Below are 21,450 nucleotides of genomic sequence, written 5' to 3' on the forward strand. Positions count from 1 at the left end.
AAAAACTAATGGGATGAGCTGCAGTGAAATCCGCAGTGAAAAGAGTGGATTATAGGCTCAGGCCTACACACAGCACCTGTAGGGAGTGGCTGGAGAAACCTTCTCAAAATAACTCACAAAACTTATCCCAGCAGGTTGCAGCGAGGTTCAACAGGAAATATGACAGACCACCTGAGGCACAAATCCAGGAAGACCTGGCTTACCTTGAGGGTACTGGCACCTAAGATAGTTTTATAAGGTCATTTAGGGATGGGGTGCACTGCTGTTTATGTAGCATAACTGGGCTGCAAATTTTTTACTGCATTTAAGCAGCTCCCTTTAAGTCATACTCACAGCCTTGATGTGGTCTGTCTCTGAGCCTGAAGCCTCCTTATTTCTTATTGAATGTCTATCACAGTACTTACCATGGATTTACTTTAAAGATTGGTATTACACTTGATCCAGTTACCTCAATCACCATTTTTGGTAAGCAAATATCTGATTGTGGGACAGAAAGACATAAAAGACATGTATTCAACCATCCCGTCAGTGGAAATCAGTGCTGGTTTCTTTTACCAAGCTTTCCAGACTGCATGGCACTTGCTTTTCCGCCTATGGTTTTCCATTTCAAAGCCCTGTGTCTCCATGTAAATACAAAAACACAGTAATCCAATCTGACCCCATTGCAAATTTTCCAGAAACTATTGGGGGGTAGTGGGGTTGACATGAGCCACACACTTATCCCACTTAACCTCTAGAGAGAAGCCACCCTAACCCCTTAGTCCAAGATTCCCTTGGTTGAGGAATGCACTGCTTTATACCACTCTGCTCTTAAAAGCACCATGTCTCGAGGTTGCACTCAATGGCAAAACCTTCTAACTTTGTGAGACCATAAACCCAAAGCAGCAGAGAGTGGATGCCAATGGTGAGGAAGCTAAATGGACAGCAGATACCAACATTGGGGCCTTCCCTGGCCACCGTTCTGCCCAAAACCAAATACTTTTTGATTTAAACCCAAAATAGTCCCTAACAGTTACATCTCATGAACATAGCAGGAGCATATTTATACTGTGCTAACTTGATGACAAATAACCTGAGGAATTTTCTGTTCCCCATTTACTATTGTTTGCTTTTTAGCATGCAAAACTAGTTCCAGTAGAATTCCCATTGCTCAGGATACAGCGGGAAAGATGCTTATCTCCCACGTTGGCGAGTGGTGGCACGTAAAGCAAGCTGAAGACTTTTGACACATGGTCCACATCTGAGGCATTTGCCATGAGTGTCTTGATCACACAGCGTGTAGCTACAGAGAAAGCCTGACGGCTGTTTATGGGGTTGAACAGACAAATCCCTCGCATTATACTCTACAGGTGATGCATGCCACTGGACTGGTTTTGTTCTAATAGCGTTGTGTACATTGCACTTTCAAAACGCAGCTGTCAGTTCTTACTCTTTTCTGCAGCAACAGGAATAATAGGCATGGCCTGGTTTATGTAAATAGGAAACATTTCACAAACTTTTTTTGTGGGCTCCTTTGGAAAACACAAGCCATTTTAAACAAAACACAAACTCCTGTGATTTCTTGATCTAAACACGATTATACTGAAATGTTTGCATGTAAAGTTTCTCAATATCTAAACTGGCGACACTGATTTCATTCCTTTCACGTAATCAATGAATGTATAAATTAATCCGTTTGGTTTTTATACCTTGTGTCAGATTTGTTTGGGTTTTTTGCTTTATTTTTTCTTTGCACCCCAGAGGTGCAAAAGAAAAAAAGCATGCCCTGTTTAACTTATGAATATAAAGCTTTATGCCCCCCCACCCCAATCTTCCAGCTGCTTCATCGTTAACTGTGTGGCAATAAGGTAAATGTTATGAGCCTGCATCACTGCTGATTAACAACCTTAACCAAAAACAGCAAATATCTCCCTAAGATAAAATTTCAAAAATAACATTTTCCTTAGTCAGCCTGTAGTAAATGCTTTGCTATCAATAGGTACATCTTCTAATTAACTAAAATAGTATTCAATCAATACCCATAACTGGCCATTGGAAGAATTGATGAGAGCAAGGGTTGACTTGACAAAAAATGATTGACATGGACATTTCATCAACAGGTAAAGAGCTTATCAATCTTCCAGCCAATTGACTAAAACATTTGTGTTATTCTGGCTATGCAATTTAGAGTCTGCACTCTTTTTGGGAGGCAATATGGTCTTGGTTAATCAATTTTAGCCCCACCTAAATGTCTGAGGTAAATGGTTTGTATTCAGAGAGTCATTATGCTGTTAATTGACCCCCCCCCTGCTTGTTGTTGGGGTGCACATAATGAAGTTTGGGGTCATTATACTTCTTGGATACACCAATCTTGTGATGTTTCCTTTTCCTATCATGTTCTGTTAAGGCTGATGATTCTCACCAGACAATCTCCTCTATCCAGGAGTGGTGCCACCAAGTCTGTCCTTGCTTATCATTAACAATCTGCAAATAAACAGGACAGCATACATTACATCACTTGCAGCTCCATGATCAATTCCAGGAATGTCTTTGAAGCTTTGCTTAATGAACCTACACAGTGTAGCTGCTCTGTGTAGTTAAGCAATGAAAGCTTCATAACCCATGACATCAGTGCAGGTTTTTTCATCCCTGATAATATTTTAAGGCTTGCAAAGGAATATAAACAAAAATAAAATAAAGTAATAAAAACACAGAGTGGTTGTAGTTTTCTCTTCTTCTTCTCTACCTTTTTTCCAAGAATCTTAAGTCACATCGTTCAAGGATCATTTCCGTAAACTGTGTGGACAGTACAGCATGACAGCTTTAAAACACAAGCCATCCCCGAAGCTGCCCAAAATCACGCAAACCACACACCCACCCACACACGTGGAGTGAGAAATTTTAGAGGCTGTCCAGTCAAATATACTACCCCTTCTGATTTTGATATGCATGATCTCTGTACAAAAGGGAAGCGCTGACAAAGTTGGCTTCATCAATCAGTTGTGTCAGCTCAGTCCTTTTTATAGCCTCCTGAAGTCCCTGAGAGCCCTAACCCTGTAAAAGTTTATAAGTATTGACCATTCCCTACTTGCTTAGCTAATGAAGGCAGCTTGGCCACATAGCCTGGAAGGCTGCCACAGTGTCAACACTGCTTCCTATTTGATGACACCCTGCGCTAAATTGAAATGTGCCGCTAATGGGGGCAAGTGTTTAAAGAAGAATAAGCCCCAGTAACTGACACAGACCTGACCTCTCTTACACAAAGAGATGACTGCAAGCTCTCATATAGAAAACAGCACCTTAATGCTGGACATTGCACGCACTGTTTAGCTACTTAGCTCCAGGTGTTCTGTAAGATCTCCATTCAGTCAGAAGTTGCTGGAGCTTATCAATAGTGGCGCATTTATTTTCTATAGCAAATCAATAACAGAGAAAATACGCCACATCCGAGTACATCTCCTGGGGGTATATATGCATGCACTCCAGTTTACGTACTTGTATACAGTATCTACACAGGCAAGAGGGGCAGGTTTCTAAGACAGCGCCTAACAATAATTATGATGAAGAGGACATCCGACCGACAATAAACAAAAACCTGCACAACATGCGCGCGGTGGTCTCACACTGATACTTGCGAGCACGAGCGCTTTTGTTTTCAATTCAGTGCAAGCTTTTACAAATTCTAACAACCAGTGTGCGACAAACAGGCCACATTTCCACGTTGTCAAACTATTCAGAATGCTGCATGCAGAATCATCATAATTCACTACATCCCTGTTGATTTTTGTAAGAATTTGCTCATTCCCTCAAGGACTCTCAGATCCACGCGGTCCCCGCCTGGATCCATGGAGACAGACAAATGACTGAGAATTGATGGTCAATGTTTGCCCAAGGCTGCTGACTGGCCACTGCACTCTAGTTTACTTGTGAATTAGTGGTTAAATTGCATTTTGGAGAGCACTAGCGTGGCTTTGTCTTGGGTTCACTTCGACGCTGTGCAGAAAAAACTGTCACTGCACCGACTAATGAGCTGCTTCTAATTGGCGTTTTTAAGCATCTTATAAGTATATCAGCATTGTTAATAGGCGCATACTGCATGTTACCGTTATGGAAGTGCACTGTGGACCTTAGGCTATAGCGGTTATGGAAAATAGGTTATGACAGCTTGTACGGGTGTAACAGGAACAACACTGGCTCAGATAGCTTAAAAAAATACCCGTGCATTATCAATAACACCTAGTTGGTTATCCAGCGTGAGCAACTGTCATTTTGCAGAGGCAGGCTATAACGGAATTGTTTCCCAGAGACAGTTGTGCCGGGAAAGTGTGCTATATTTAACAAGAGAATTGATTGGTAGGCTATGATTCAAAACATAGACGTTTTGTTGGGGAAGTGATAATGCAGTAGCACAAGTGAGCACATCCTCCCCGAACTGTGCTCCTCTGGGTATTTGTGCGCAAACTTGTGATACGGGATGAGCCTCAGCAAAGATGAACTTGGCTGTTAAATAAAACCCATTTCAAGTCGAAATGAAAATATTTATATTCACTGGCTCATCAAAATAATGTATTTCCACATCATATGTACAGCACGCTTCTCTCACACCGAGTCAAATCCAAACATGGCTTGATGAGGAAAAGTGGAAGTGAAGACCTCACTGTAGGGAGTATAATCTAGGAAGATAATAAATGAAAAAAAAATGAACACACCTTACACCCGTGAGCTTTCAAATTTTTAAAAATCAAAATAAAATAAATAGCCTAATAAGCTAATTCAAGTTAAAATAACTGTTAGCGAAAGCCTCAAAGGTGTCATAATATTCGCCTAACGTTACATTACTGTCAGGAGCTTATCATAGAGCGCTTCATCCGTAACCCGGTCATATTTTCCTGAACTTTGATTTCAAAGGAGGTCGTTACTGGAAATGTTCCTCTGTTTTCCGGTGCTGATAAATCTGTGCTCGCAGACTCTGTAAACTGCGAAGTGAAAAAATTTAATTGTTATATTAAATTATGACATAAATCTGATTATAACCCAGCAGGACAGTCTTCGTGGTATTCAAACCAAAAAGAAAAAAGAAAACACGGTGATGCGGTGGGGAATGGGACAGAGAAGGAATTCAGCAGCGCAACACAACAACCGGCCGACAAAGCGAGCCGGTCTCCCGGCTTGGCTTGTCTGCTCTCTCCCTTTCGCTGGGTCTCACACACCGACCAATAGCGCAAGTTCTATAACGATGTTGACATATTCACACAACACTGGCTGAGGCAGGGTGGTGTTTCACGGCAAAGCCCTTTTTAGTTTCCAAACACCTTTTTATAAGTCTGAAGTCTGTCCCCTCCACCCGACCTGTTAAAACCACGCCCACGCAGCCACACAATTGGTCCGAAAGCGTCAAAGAGCCAATCAAACCGAGCGCTGCTACTCTCTGTTGCATACACATCCATACAGTATGAAGCCCTATGGGCCACAGAGGCGCTAGGAAAATCACGGAGCTGGGACCTTACCACCTCTCTTTCTCTCTCTCTCTCTCGCTGGCCGTCAGCGGACTCCTTTCTTTTGCACACGTCTTTCCCTGAAATGTGTGTGTGCGTGAAAGGGAGAGGAGGAATAAAGTGTGTGCGCGCGTGTGAGGGTACATGTCCGGAGCGAGTAAAGGCAGGGGGATTATTCGGCGCTATCGAAATATTTCAACACGTCGCTTTCGCTGCAGGACTGAAGCCAATAAGAGGGAACCCATTTTAACAGGAATGCCGATATTGTAAACAGCAGCAGAAGAGAAGGAATGCACCGCAGTCAATTAAGTGACTCACCTCACTCGGTTTAATTCGACTAATGTCCGAAAGACGCAGAAAGTTGTCCGATGCGCGTTAACCTCCGAAGAAAATCTGCCTGGCAGCACTCTTGAAGATTAATGGAGAGCACTTATACATTTCACTTTGCAGACTTTTGACCAACGATTCGGCAAATGACTGCAGAGATTTCCCGGCAACTTGGGAAAAAATAGTGGATGCTTGTTCCCGTCGAGTTCAAGGAGGAATTTCCAAAAAGCTTTCCAACTCCAGATTTGTTTTGATTTTTGCTTCTTATTTTGCCATCATTTGGCTCTGTCATACGCGAGCCTTAGTGTTCTAAGAAGTATTGCTTTCAATCCAGCCAGTCGTCTACGTTTGTTGCCTGCTCTTGGATGAACTTCCTGATGAGAGATCCAGTCATACAAGGATCAAGTATGGCATATCATCCGTTTATACCTCACCGGGGTCCGGAATTTGCCATGAGTGCGATGCTGGGTCACCAGCCTCCCTTCTTCCCGGCCCTGGCTCTCCCTCCCAGCGGCTCCCTCTCTTTGCCGGGCGCCCTTGGAAAGCCGATCATGGACCAGCTGATGGGAGCCGCGGAGACCGGCCTCCACTTCTCCTCGCTGGGACATCAGGCTGCTGCCGCCCACCTCAGGCCTCTGAAGACTTTGGAGCCTGAGGAAGAGGTGGAGGACGACCCAAAAGTTCACTTGGAAGCCAAGGAGCTTTGGGAACTCTTCCACAAGAAGGGCACTGAGATGGTGATCACAAAATCCGGAAGGTGAAACATGTTTTTGTGTTTATTCAAATAATTTAAAACAACAACAACGCAGAATCCTGTTGTGTGTGATCAAAATGTGGGATGTTATGTCATAGCCTGCACACATACAGATAGATTACAATTACTACAATTGCTTTAGAAGAACAAGTATAGAATAATCCTTTAATTGTCCCACAAGGGGAAATTTGGTTGTAACAGCAGCCAAAAAGACACATATACAAGCAAACAGTACACAGGACACAGAACAGAAACATACACAATTTTTCTTACATATTTACATTAAGGACAATGGTTACTATATACAGAGAGTACTGTACAGTTATTAAATTAAATAAAAAAGCCTTTACATTCCTCTAAGTTCAACTGGTTACGTTGACATTTCAGTCTAAATATGCCACAAATATAACGCTGAAACTGCATTTTTTTAGTTATAGAGTAAAACAGCAAAGATCGGCCATTTCTGATATCTATTTCTCGCTCGGAAAATAAAGAGACCATCTGTAGTTACAGTGTAAATTTTCGTGTTCACACAGCCTGCAAAGACACTTTCCTAGGACGTGTTTATTGGTGGAAAACAGCATACACTCGCATAAAATAAAAGGGATTATGCATGCAACTCATGAATTATTAATATTAAACCTTGTCTTTCATTAGTTTTCACTTGAAAGATCTATACACAGCTTATGATATAAAATACAGCTTGATAATATTTTTTTTACCCACTGCCCTTTTTATCTAAATTTTCTGTTGTCAGAATACTCTATTAAAGCGGCTCATAGAGCTCTGACTAAATTAATTTTATCATCACGGTAATCTTATTGTGTGTGTGTGTGTGTGTGTGTGTGTGTGTGTGTGTGTGTGTGTGTGTGTGTGTGTGTGTGTGTGTGTGTGTGTGTGTGTGTGTAGGCCTTTCGTGACATTAAGAATCAAGACATCATTTATTTATTGGAGAGTACATACTCATAATATATTTGTTTACCAACACATACTTACATTAATTAATAGCAGGCTGCCACACTGAGATTATAGCGGTGTAATACACTTCTTAAAATCTAGACCTTAGTTTATTTACGTACACCTAAAAAACATTGTGTTTTTTAAAATATCGTTGGAAATGTTACCCCGTGATTTATTTTGTAACGCATTCGTGTTCATAATATATTTTTGTTCTTTCACAGGCGGATGTTCCCTCCGTTCAAAGTGAGGTGCACTGGTCTGGACAAGAAGGCAAAGTACATACTCTTGATGGATATAGTTGCAGCCGACGACTGCAGGTACAAATTTCATAACTCCCGCTGGATGGTGGCAGGAAAGGCCGACCCCGAAATGCCAAAGAGGATGTACATTCACCCGGACAGTCCGGCTACTGGTGAACAGTGGATGTCAAAAGTCGTCAATTTTCACAAACTCAAGCTGACAAATAACATCTCTGACAAGCATGGATTTGTAAGTTCAACTAATGTATGTCAATTTCCCTATTTATCAACTTACCGCTTTAGTAAACACATGTCGTCATGATTTAAAATTGATTGTTTTATTTTAGTACAGTTTGTTTGTTTTTTTAAATGAACACCTAAAAGACCCGTTTACAAAAATAAAAATGTCAAACGTGGTCATGTTGAGATATTTTGTAAGAGTTATTTTTTTATTTATTGCAAATATTAAGCTTGACATTTAAACTTGTTTTAGTGCAGATATGGCTCGATTTGTCTATTTTAATACGAAGAGAGCTTATGTTTTAACAAACTAGCGATCCTAAAAAGTAACACAGAATAAACAAATCTCTTTGTATTGTGAGCCTTTTATAATTGCTCATGTTTGTGACTGTGTGTGTGTTGCAGACCATTCTTAACTCGATGCACAAATATCAGCCCCGGTTTCACATTGTGAGGGCCAACGATATTCTCAAACTCCCGTACAGTACCTTCAGGACTTATGTTTTTCCTGAAACGGATTTCATTGCTGTGACCGCTTATCAAAATGACAAGGTAAGCGCAATTATTGCCCAGAGGTCTGCTAAACTTATATTCTGATTTTTTTTTTCTCAAATGTAGCCTCCCTAGCCGTGCCAGACGTGCTTTCCTTTCTGCTCTGCACCTTTTTGTTGTCATAAAATATGAAAGACGTCATATTTGTTTGAGGCTGGGAGCTTGTAGTATCATAGCGTGGGTCAGGGTTTGGCGAGTGAGGGGTGGGGGGTTGCGACTAAGTGCCACATTCACCAGTCTGTGGTAGGAAAGTCATAATTCAGAGGAATGTTGTGCAGGTTATCTTTCTTTTATTTAATCACGTGGAAGGGATTTGGCTCAGACCCAGACCCGCTCTCGTTCTCCCTGTCTTTGCATTTGTGATTGCAGGCTGTGTGTGTGTGTGTGTGTGTGTGTGTGTGTGTGTGTGTGTGTGTGTGTGTGTGTGTGTGTGTGTGTGTGTGTGTGTGTGTGTGTGTGTGGTGTGTACAGCTACAGTGTGTGTACAGGGGGGCGAAGAAACGTAAAGGGGGGAAAGAGGGAAATTGCTTCAGACTGTAGTGCATGGTAGCGTTTTATTTTTTGTAAGAAAAAGAATAAATTAAAATCAAAATCAAAATCGTCTCAGTGGCTCTTTGGAAGAGCTGGAAACCCCTTGGCACCACATCTGCCCTCCCATCTGCAGTTCTATCACTGCCAGCTGGAGGGGAAGTGGTGAGTGAATAAAGTTTTGCAAAAATCACAAACAACGCTGCATACTTCACACTCGTGGAGAAACGTGCCAATAGTAGGACTGCTGCTTCCTTTGTGTTCATGCGTCTTTTTGTTTATCGCGTGTTTTACCTCTAAAACCCCCAAAGAGAAGTTCCACAAAACTTTGGCCTTTGGGACCAGTGATCATTGTGTCTTGTAAAGTTGGAACAATAACTGGCTTAAAGCGGCACTGAATGACTTTTAGGGATGTTTCCTTTCCTATTTACTGTTATTTACACACAGTTTCAATTATTTCAGATAACGCAGCTGAAAATCGACCATAATCCATTTGCTAAAGGATTCCGTGACACGGGCAATGGGAGAAGGGAAAAGAGGTAAGCTAGAGGGAAAAACGGGAATATACGTGAAAATAAAGGGCGAAAAGACTTACTGCATTTAGGCTACATGTAGACAGACAGTGATCTTGCTGGATTAAAACTACGTCTAAGCTTCCACATTAACCGCAGGGGGTCCGACTCTTCACAAGATTACTCTAAATCTATAGGCTAATTCTAAAGTCATAAATCTTTTGAATAAAAATAATCTTACTAAGCTTCTGCATTATTTGTTATGTTTTTTAACCTGAACTGTGGCTACCACCTATAATAACCTAGCTACTTGCGCGCAGGAAACAGCTGGCCCTGCAATCCATGCGTTCCTACGAGGAGCATCAGAAAAAGGAAAACGGGGCTTCAGACGACTCCTCTGGAGAGCAGCCTTCTTTTAAGTGTTTCGGCCAGGCCTCGTCCCCTGCCGTGTCTACAGTGGGCCCCCCACACCTGAAAGGTAGGCTGACAGACCCCACCACTAGTCACAGCTCTGATCACAAGTTATGTGTCAACTCGTAAAATTTCCACTATGCCAAGACTTTTTCAGGGTAGCTGAACGTAATGTGTTCAATTAAATCTGCGAAGCCAAGCTATGAATGAATAGTTGATCATTTACATGAGGAAAATTGATAGGGAAAGTCTCTACAATTACCGTCTCGTTCAGATTAACAATAAACAATTAAACAAGGATTAGCCTCAGTATAGTTGGTGCTGTTGTGTCTGCTACAGCTGTTTTGGAGCAATTTGCAAAAATACATTAAAATACTCAAAAAAGGCCATGTGAGAATGTGTAACACACCGCCATCTATTATTGGAAGCAATGCAAATAAACCTCATCGGTGTGGATTCCTATTGTGCAATAAATGTCCTGCGTGTTTGTTTTCTATTCGACCTCTGAGGGTCAGCTGTAGCGGGCTACCTCAGATAGTAGGAGTTATTATTATTATTGCCATGATTCACCCATGTGTGAAAGGGAAACTGATATTCTACTCCTCCTACTTACAGACTTCTGCGACAGCGATGAGGATAGCGACGACGAGAGCAAAGATGGACACAATAAAGATGGTCCGGACTCCAGCAAGATTTCCACCACCACAGAGGACGGGAAGGATCACGAAGCGAGTCCAGCTAAAGGGCATCCGTTCAGTAGCAGTGACTCTACTAGTAGGACCCGCGAAAGCGGTCCCAGGACTGAGAAAAGCCAGGCAGACTCACGGCAGAGCCCCATCACTGTTATCTCCAGTACCACCCGCTCTGGAGAAGAACTCAAGAGCCCGAAGCAGGACCATCCCAAAACGGACGAATGTAGGTCAATAAGCAAGGACAGTTTCATGCCTTTGACCGTTCAGACTGACAGCGCACACATAGGTCACAGCCACCTGCATAATTTTGGATTTCCTACAGGCCTAACAGGACAACAGTTTTTTAATCACCTAGGGAGCGCGCATCCGTTTCTCTTGCACCCCAGTCAGTTCAACATGGGGGGCGCATTCTCAAACATGGCCGCAGGCATGGGACCACTATTGACAGCCGTGTCCACGGGAGGGGTGAGCACCATGGACACAGCTAGTATGGCATCACCTCCGCAAAGCTTGACGGGGGCGCCAGGTCTGCCCTTTCATCTGCAGCAACACGTCTTGGCATCACAGGTAAAACCCGTTTTCTCTGGCCTGTGGGCCTACCGCCAGCTTTGCGCAAACATGTGATTGGCATTTCAACACAGCCGACTAGGCCCAGATTTAATATCGTGTGAGATAATTCTATGCATTTAATGCTCACAAGTTAGCGTGAACACGATTTGAGAAAGTGTGCGTGTGGTTGTGCGTGTGCGGCTGTATTGTTCTTGCGGGGGTTTGTTTATTTTGTTTTAAGGCCAAATGGGCTAATATTCGAAGTGAAGTCATGCAGCTGTATTTTGACTGAGCACGGTGTCGTGGGCATGGTTTTACTAGATTTCACTTTGGACTCTTGTTGTTAATTCTGGAGTAACTATGTCTGGTTAAAAAAGGCTGGATTTGAGGCAACCTTACAAAAAGCTTTTTATCATTTCTTCTGCTAGTTTTGTTTTCATAAAAGGTCATTATTATTATAATTTTAGTATTTTAGAGCCACAATGGTGAGTAATAAAAAACCGTATGACTCAAATAAGGAAAGATCATTATGTTTTAATAGACAACAAAGTGTCTATTTCCCCCTATTTATTATCAAAGCAAGCCTTATGGTTTCTTTAGCGGAAGTATCAGGGAACCCGATTTTTCTTAATTCTTAAACAAGTGCAAAATGTGTTTTTAGAGTGGATCGTAAAGCTTTCCGGCTGAATATTTTGTAATGCATGGAAGTTACTACGATCTTTACAAGTCAAATCCTCGTTCTGGATCAGTGAACGTAAAATCTCCAAGCAGATTCGATGAAGTGTGATAAAATGAAGCTTTTAAATTTTGGGAAAATCATAACTCAAATGCATTTCTCTTGCCTTTCCCCTTCTTTTTTGGGAGGCTCACGTGTTGTTTTACTCTGTTAGAAGTGTTTGAATGGTGTGATCAGCGGTGTGATATGTGGCTCACTCTCAGTTTCTCCCATTTACCCGCAGGGCATTGCCATGTCTCCCTTTGGCAATTTATTCCCTTATCCGTACACGTACATGGCAGCAGCCGCGGCAGCCTCGTCTGCTGCCTCCTCCACAGTGCACCGACACCCTTTCCTGAACGCAGTCCGTCCCCGACTCAGGTACAGCCCCTACTCTCTCCCGATGACGGTACCGGACAGCACGCTGCTCACCACTGCCATGCCCTCCATGGCCAGCGGCGGGGCCGAGCTGAAAGGGGAAGGCATCGTACCAGCAAGCCCAGTGTCCGCTGTCACCCTGGATTCCACGTCGGAAGTTACCAGTCATTCGTCCACAATATCCTCCGGATCGGTCTCCATGTCCCCAAAGACTTGCACGGAGAAAGACGCGGCCAACGAGCTTCAGAGCATTCAGCGCCTGGTCAGTGGACTCGACTCAAACCAAGACAGGCCACGGAGCGGGTCCCCCTAGGATTTTTTTTTGTTTGTTTTCAAATCTGCTTCTTATGGGGTGTTTTGTTGTCTTGAAAAGAGAAACACATCGACACATTGAAGGTGATGACATCACTGACCCTCGTAGACTAATGCAGGGTTGTTGTTTTTTTTAAAGAAAAGCTCAAACCGTGAACTGTTGGACCTTTTTCGTTTCTGAAATGCACTTTGTTTAATAATCATCTGATCTGTATATTTCTTTCTCTTGCTCTTCTTTTTTTTGTTAAATTAAACATCACTCGTATCCTGTCATATGAATACCGTACAAGTATTGAAACTGAATCGCTGGCATGGGTGTGACTTACAGATTTAGGAGAAGTTGCTGCTGTGTCCTGTCTCCTAACGTTATTGTACACACGGGGGGTGAAGTGTTTTTTTTTCAATATGCACTCTGATTTGATTTGACTTATCTGCATTCACTACCGTTTGACCTACCTTTGAAAGACTGCTGTATTTTGTTGTAGCTCTTAATTCATTGAAAACGTTGCATGCCCTCTAAAAGAAACCGAATGTCGTTTCAACACTAAAAAAAGTTAAACGAAAAATTGTGGGAAGATATTCCATTTGAATATAATTATCAGGTATTCATTTAATTTTCTTTTCAATTAGGTTATGAACTGTAAAAAAAGAAAGAAAGAAAGAAAGAAAGAAAGAAAGAAAGAAAGAAAGAAAGAAAGAAAGAAAGAAAGAAAGAAAGAAAGAAAGAAAGAAATTTGTTTTTCTTCATGCGTTTTTTTAATGAGATTAGGCCGATTCTAAAATGACTGGTGCTCCGAGACAAGTGTGTGACCCAGGCATGCAGGCAAAGGGAAGCAGGAATTTAAAGTAAATATAAAAGAAAAAAGAAATGAAAATGAAAGGTCGTATTGATCATCGCTGTAAATAGGAATATATAAAATATTTATGTAATTATTTCATATTGTTATTGCTTGTAAATACAACTGAGTAGTTTGTTTTTAGGGATCTGTTCTTAATTTATTGTCGATATACCTGTGTAAAGATAGTTTGTGGACTATTATCCTTTTTTGTTGCCATCTGCATTTATACCCCATTTAAAATATGGAATTTACCCCCTTCCCAAATATCCACTGAGCTAGTTATTCACACTCATGTGCCATTGTATTTTCACCTGTCCTCGTGTGTGAAGTCCTACTGTTTAAGACGAATGAAAAAACGACAACGCACTGCACCAATGGCTTGAAAAAACGTATATATTATTTTTGGAGAAGGGTTTTTAAAAGAAAAAAAGTGCTGTTGAAGTGTGAAAAAAGTGGACAATCTTTCTGTTATTAACATACTTTGCGAGTCTGATCTTAAAAGTGCCGCATACTCGAAAAAATGAAGGTTTCTTTTTGTGTTTCTTAAGTTGTCAGTGGGTTATGTTGTATTGGAGTTATGTCTAGTTTACAACATCGACATCGTGTTCTTGAAAGTTTCAATAAAATGTCGAAATGCCTTTCTTTTCTTTTCTTTTCTTTCTTCTTTTTTTCTCGTTTTATCCAATACAGCGGAGAACTATTTTAAACTACAATTCGCAATTAAATTCGCATACCGGCCTGTAGAAGGCTGGGATTGTGCGATACAGTCCCAAAAAATTCTGCCACCATGTTTTTGATTACTTTGTGAAGGTGAGTGAAGTCTCTCTAGGCTGTGTTCAAAAAGTCAAATTAAGATAAGTCAGAACCTGGGATGGCTACCTGGATAAGAGGCCTCACGGTGTAATTCAGCGCCGTTTTTATGGGTCTCACTTGACGTCTAATGCAAGCTAGAGTTTTACAAATATACTATGAATTAATCTTTTTGTGGAAATCTGAAAGAAAGGTGGTGCAGTTTAAAAGAAAATCTTGAAATAATTTTACAAGCTATGAGAATTTGGGGGTTTTCAGGCCAGCAATTTTTGGATTTAATATCGCATCTTGAAAAAGTTCCTTTTTGGCCAAACAGGTCCGCAATTTAGTTTCGGTTTAGTAAAAGAAAAGAAAAGGAAAAGGACAGCATCAGAGGAGCCACATGAAACTGACACTGCTGATGAGGCAGCGTGGTGAAGGTGTGTTACTTTCGGACAGAGACTAAGACTACGACATCCCTTGATTACCCTCTATATTGCTCTTCGTGTCGTGAATTTATCAGCGACACGAAGAGTCGTATGTTGTCTGGTTAATATGTAGCAAACCTGGCGCTAGTGAATAGGTGTAGACATCATACAAACTGTCTCAATTGGCCTGTCTTATTGCTCACCTGGCGCCTTCGATGGGCATATCTGCCATTTTATTGCACGGAAGGCGACAATGCGTCTGTAATAGTACCGAGATACGACGCCCCCAAGCGGCTACAGCGCAGGTTTATTAACTGCACACTAGGCCAAATGACAAATCTTGGGTGAGAGCTCTCTGAGGGGCCAGTGATAAAGTGATAACGATTGTTTGACTTGAACATACAGCTACTGTAATTTCAATAATTTGTGACATTTAATAGCTAATAAAGGAGTGTGTAATGACTTTGTTTAATACAACAAAAGTAGCACACAAACACACTGAAATAAAAGCTGTGCGCTTGATAGCCCCATCCCACGTGAACGACCACAGATACTGTAAGGGACATATAACAATATAACAATATAACGCTGCATGATGATGAACAATAAACAGTGACAGTAACAAAAGTACCGCATGTAAACTACTATATATATATATATATATATATATATATATATATATATATATATATATATATATATATATATATATATATATATATATATATATATATATATATATATATATATATATATAAGAGAGAGACAGACAGACCGACAGACAGAAGTTTTTCTTTTAATAAAGTGCAGAAATAAAAAATATTTAGGGAGCACTCTATTTATGCATCTCTTTCTGGAATGATGCTTTTCGTTTACATTAACCTTTGTAAAGTCATTTTGTTATTACTGAATTTGGCTGTTAATAGAACTTATTTCTAACATTTCATTCATCGCGATATGATGTATGATTTAAATGTTCCCTTATTTTTATGTATTTATTTAGTTTGTACCGGTTTGCTCAAATGCCTATATTATAGCCTGAACTTATAACAGTTTGGTATTACAAGACGGTATTAGAAGTATTAGAAGTTTCCTAGAGTTGCCTTTAGTGAAGAGGCTCAACAGGTCGCTTTTATGTACGAGCCAGTTATGCCATCTAGTGGCAGGAAGTCACGAGTCACTTGAAAACCTTCAGTGTCCACTGCCAAAGAAATTTTTGAACCACACTTAAACGAAAAAACATGCTTAAGTTGAATTACAACAATAATAATTCAGAGAATGAATTTCAGCTTGATCTTTGAATTTGCAGAATAGGTATGTTTGTGTATACAATTAGAAATTAATGCTAAACTCTTTGCTTTTTTGTATAACATTTCATGAAAAATATTTTTTTTTATCATATAGTACAGTTGATCAAATCTTTCACATCATGTCCAAGGACTCAGTATTCACAATATCACTGTAATCATTTGTAATAATTAGCACTATAACCAGTATATTACAGTTTTTTCTGATTGCTTAAGCCCTTTTTTTGCAACTATTGGCTAATTTTGCAAAACTCTTCACACAAATAAGAAAACCTGTCACCCAATAATCAAAACATTTTAGTTCTCTTGCAAAAGCAAACACAGCTAGATTAACTCTTCACACCTTTGTAAAAATGGTGTTTCCGTATCAAACAGTACACACAAGCCATCATCTACTAAGCACACAATGCGCCAACTGCACACCGATGGTATGAATACAAAACACATCTGGCGTTTGCCTTCCCTGTGCACAAGGTAGGCTATGTCAGTTTGAGCTCATACTTCTGTCATAGATCCATAAGCATAGAGGGATCCAAACTTCAAGTACTGGTGTTTATTCAAACACATCAAAACAAACACAAGTGTTTATTTCCAAGTATAGGATTATTTGCAATCGCCATAATGACTATATGGGTTACGTGGTCTGCAGTGAACATGCTTCCTCTGCCCCCTCCTCGTCTTCCTCTTGCTCCTCCTTGTCCTTGTCGTCCTCTTCATCCTACTTCTTCACCTCCACGTCCTCTTCCTCGGCCTCCTCTACTTCTCACTCTTCCTGCTCCCTCCATTGTACTCCGCACACACAGCTTACCTGTATTATAGTGCTTAGGCTGATTGCAAAGTGAACGAATTATCTAAAAAAGTTTTGACATGTGAAAGTGTGCCAGACAGTTGGCAAATTAGTGTTAATGATAGCCATACTTGTGTATACTTTTGCTAGGAGTGTGTTGGAAATTTGGAAATTGAGTGTTGTGCAGTGAATTGTGCCTACAGTTTTGCAAAGTGTGTGTTACGAAATTGCAAACTGAGTGCAAAGCAGTTTTTGTGCTTTTGGTTTTGCAAACTCAGTGAGTGGTTTTGCTATAAGTCTGAATAGTTTTAGAAATTGTGCTACAGGAATCACAGTTAGAGTTTAAGCATTCAGAAAAAACTGTAATATACATTTTGACTGTAAAGCTTTATGACTGCACATAATCCACACTTATGGAAGAGCAAACTGCAAACTGAATCTTTAAATCTGCATATATTTTTTCAGCAGTAAGTGGTCCAGTCACACTATAGTCTAACTTGTGGCCTACGTGGAGTTAAACAAGAAAAACTAGCTTTTAAATCTTTCGTTGTTGATGTTATTTGCATCATAAAGGTTTTATATCTGCTGTTGTAATTTTGGTCTTCTTTTAAAAGCCCAGGAGTCTGTTAATAACGCATTGTTCTCCACACACACACCCAGAGAGAAACAGAGAAATAGTGGCTTGCTTTGAGTTACACCTTTCTCTCGAGACTAGATTCTTGCCGTTTCACAGTTCTACATGTATTTCAGAATCAGAATCGTGTTTATTGGCCAAGTATATGTGCAGACACATACAGGGAATTTGGTTCCGGTAGATGGTGGCTCTCAAGCACAGCAATGTAAAACACACACACACACACACACACACACACACACACACACACACACACACACACACACACACACACACACACACACACACACACACACACACACACACGTGTCTATATATACACATTACACATGCGTACACAAAGCTGTGTAAACCAACTATAAATAATGAATCTAACTTATATACATAAAATACAGAAATGAATGAGGTGGAATGAATACTACAAAATGTACATAAGGTGCAGTTGCAGTCTGGCAGTGGGAGCAGTGTGACAGGTCAACTGTTACAGTTTTTTCTGATTGCTTAAGCACATGTTATGTAACTATTGGCTAATTTAGCAAAACTCTTCACACAAATAAGAAAACCTGTCACCCAATAATCAAAACATTTTAGTTCTCTTGCAAAAGCAAACACAGCTAGATTAACTCTTCACACCTTTGTAAAAATGGTGTTTCCGTATCAAACAGTACACACAAGCCATCATCTACTAAGCACACAATGCGCCAACTGCACACCGATGGTATGAATACAAAACACATCTGGCGTTTGCCTTCCCTGTGCACAAGGTAGGCTATGTCAGTTTGAGCTCATACTTCTGTCATAGATCCATAAGCATGGAGGGATCCAAACTTCAAGTACTGGTGTTTAGTCAAACACATCAAAACAAACACAAGTGTTTATTTCCAAGTATAGGATTATTTGCAATCGCCATAATGACTATATGGGTTACGTGGTCTGCAGTGAACATGCTTCCTCTGCCCCCTCCTCGTCTTCCTCTTGCTCCTCCTTGTCCTTGTCGTCCTCTTCATCCTACTTCTTCACCTCCACGTCCTCTTCCTCGGCCTCCTCTACTTCTCACTCTTCCTGCTCCCTCCATTGTACTCCGCACACACAGCTTACCTGTATTATAGTGCTTAGGCTGATTGCAAAGTGAACGAATTATCTAAGAAAGTTTTCACATGTGAAAGTGTGCCAGACAGTTGGCAAATTAGTGTTAATGATAGCCATACATGTGTATACTTTTGCTAGGAGTGTGTTGGAAATTTGGAAATTGAGTGTTGTGCAGTGAATTGTGCCTACAGTCTTGCAAAGTGTGTGTTACAAAATTGCAAACTGAGTGCAAAGCAGTTTTTGTGCTTTTAGTTTTGCACACTCAGTGAGTGGTTTTGCTATAAGTCTGACTAGTTTTAGAAATTGTGCTACAGGATTCACAGTTAGTGTTTAGGCATTCGGTAAAAACTGTAAGAGGGGGGAGATGACGAGGGGAAAGAAACTGTTCCTGTGTCGGGTGGTCCTGGTCTGCAGGCTTCTGTACCGTCTGCCAGAGGGCAGCAGATCAAAAAGTCTGTGTGCAGGGTGTGAGGGGTCTGTGATGATTTATGAGTATATGTGTAATATGTGTATGACTTTGAGTATACATGCAAAGGGAAATTGTAAAAAGAAAAAGAAACATCACAACTAATCTAATTGCAAGTTGGTGCAGTCTAGTACCACCTGAATATTTTGCGCAAATACTAATTTTTGAAATGATAAAAATCGTGTTCACAAATGTGCTTCTATGGAAACACCACAAAAAATACACTTCTCAGAAAATAACTTGAAATTTTGAGTTATTAAGTCAAAAATTTGAGATAATAACCCAAAGGTTTGACTTATGAATGACATGGGGAAAAAATCAATGGTGGACAGAAGCTTCCTTTCTATTTATTTTTGCAAACACTGAAGAGTATTATTGTAGTTTGAATCCCAAAATAGTACATATATTTGATGTACTATACAACTCAGTTACATTTGATACACTTTGGTTGTTCGTCACATCAACATTAATGAACATGATGTTAGTGGATCTACACCCTCCTCCGTGTCATTCTTGAAGCACCTCAAATGGTATGAGTGAATTGGGAAAAATGTTTAAACTTAGTAACTTGCATTGCCACGAAAAGGAAAGATCTGTGTGTTCCTCTCATGTAAAAATAAACAAAAACGTATATTTTTTCTTTTAAATTTTCCTAAATAAGTTGATTTTTCATGTCCACTTCCCTTTTTTTTCATGTGGTGGCACTGCACTCTAGTGTCCAAGGAACGTTACTGCAGTTACAGTTTTGATACAAACAAAATTATTAAATGGTGTTTCTTTTTTCTTTTAATTTCAGATAATGCCGTTTTTCAAGAATTACTTGTAGCACTTTAGTATTTTAAGTTATCAAATACAGTGACACACTATTCTCAACCTGCAGTCTCCTGCTTGATTTCTGGCAAAACATGCAAAACAGACCTGGAGTGTGAATTTCACTTAAAGATCTTTTGCTCACAATCTTGTTCTCGAGGAATAGAATTATATTTCTCCTGTGTTCACTGTATTGGTTTACAGAGAGAGGTACAAAAAATTTATTTCTATAGACAGCTTAAGACAAAGGGGCAACTGAGATTGGACACATTATTTTAAAATAGATGGAAAGAAAGTGCAAAAACCATTGTGGGCAATCTAGTGGCAAAGTGGTTAGATGCAGGGAAGGAAAATACCTTCAGTGGTTTGACTCTTGAAGGGTTTGGCCTTGCACGTCACACCCATAGTCTATTTTCTGTCTTACGGGCAACTAAATCTGTAGATGCATGCAATTTATGGTGTCACTGAAAATGTGGACAACTACATTTGGTATAACTGATGAATAGAAAGTATTCTAGATGATCTTTGTGTTGTTATGTAAGTTGTTGCCTGAAGGAAAAAATAATAACACTGCGTGTCAGGCTTAAACAAATATTGAAAAGAAGACGATACTGAAACGTTCCAGAGCGGTTGTGGGATGAAAGACTGAGACCTAGCTGCGTGATTGCTTGTTTTAAAGGAACAAGCCCGGGAGGAGTGCACTGGACTTTTGTTGTGAGAAGATGTTGCTCATAATCTCACCTCTGAGGATCAAGTTGCATTGATCTGAGACTTTTGCAGCTTTCTAAATTTGCCTACCTGTCAGTCAGTGAAATTCTCCATGTCTATTGCTGTCTACTCCATCACAATGTGTTACCCCGGGGCTGTGGAGGTGTGTCATGGCTCGCTCAAGAACATGATAGTGCAAGAATCTGCAGTTGAATCTGGTCAGATCATATTACACAATGTGCAAGGCAACTTCCTTTTCTCGGATAATACCAGTAGGTATGCCATGTCACTGAGATTCAGTAAGTTTACCTTTCACTATAAAGGCACATAGATAAGATTTTCCTGGCTTTTGTGGGATTTTGTGAAGCTATAAACAATTTTTTAAAAACTTTCTATGAAATAGTTATTCAGTTTTTGTTTACTTAAAGTAGCAAAAAGGTTTTACATAAGCCATCAAATTGTCAGAAATGTTCAATTACTGAAATACAAGCCTGTAAGTAAGTATAGAAAATAGATTAAACCAGTTGTAGGCAAATCCTCATTTGTCACATTACAAGTATATAATGCTTGCCTTAACGCAACATAATACTTTGATTAAGTCAACATTTGAAGTGAACAACTTATCATGGAATATGAGTTAACAATTATGCTCATGTTATCATCACATTCAAATGTAGTGTTCATGCAAAGGACTAAATAACTAAATATTAATCATAATAATGGTTCCTAGATTCTAAGTGATTCGAAATGTCTTAGTGACTTAATTGTTTTAAAGTATTCAACTTAACATTAATACATTGTATTTCGATCTGCTGTATTTGTGTATCATTTTAAAGCTGATTTCTTAAAGATAAATGTAAGGATGCATATAAACATTCCAGAGTATAATGTGTGCATGTTATTAAATTAAGAAGAAACTACACCATTCTTTATTCTGGCTTAATTTCCTA

The 21,450-nt window shown here is 40.1% G+C and overlaps 1 protein-coding gene across 2 annotated transcripts; it reads left to right on the top strand.

The window, feature by feature from the left end:
* Nucleotides 1-5,448: 5,448 nt before the first annotated feature.
* Nucleotides 5,449-14,120, top strand: tbx3a (T-box transcription factor 3a). Of its 2 annotated transcripts, none has more exons than XM_026173783.2 (7): nt 5,449-6,558; nt 7,737-8,019; nt 8,400-8,546; nt 9,537-9,613; nt 9,907-10,064; nt 10,613-11,256; nt 12,198-14,120. In XM_026173783.2, exons 1-7 carry the CDS (start codon nt 6,167-6,169, stop codon nt 12,642-12,644), a joined length of 2,148 nt encoding a protein of 715 aa, XP_026029568.1. In that variant the 5' UTR covers nt 5,449-6,166; the 3' UTR covers nt 12,645-14,120. The 2 variants fall into 2 exon arrangements, with proteins under 2 accessions (XP_026029568.1, XP_026029569.1); XM_026173784.2 differs by having other exon boundaries at nt 7,737-8,004.
* Nucleotides 14,121-21,450: the final 7,330 nt, after the last annotated feature.

The sequence above is a fragment of the Astatotilapia calliptera genome, chromosome 7 (assembly GCF_964374335.1).
Source record: "Astatotilapia calliptera chromosome 7, fAstCal68.1, whole genome shotgun sequence".
Lineage (NCBI taxonomy): Eukaryota > Metazoa > Chordata > Actinopteri > Cichliformes > Cichlidae > Astatotilapia > Astatotilapia calliptera.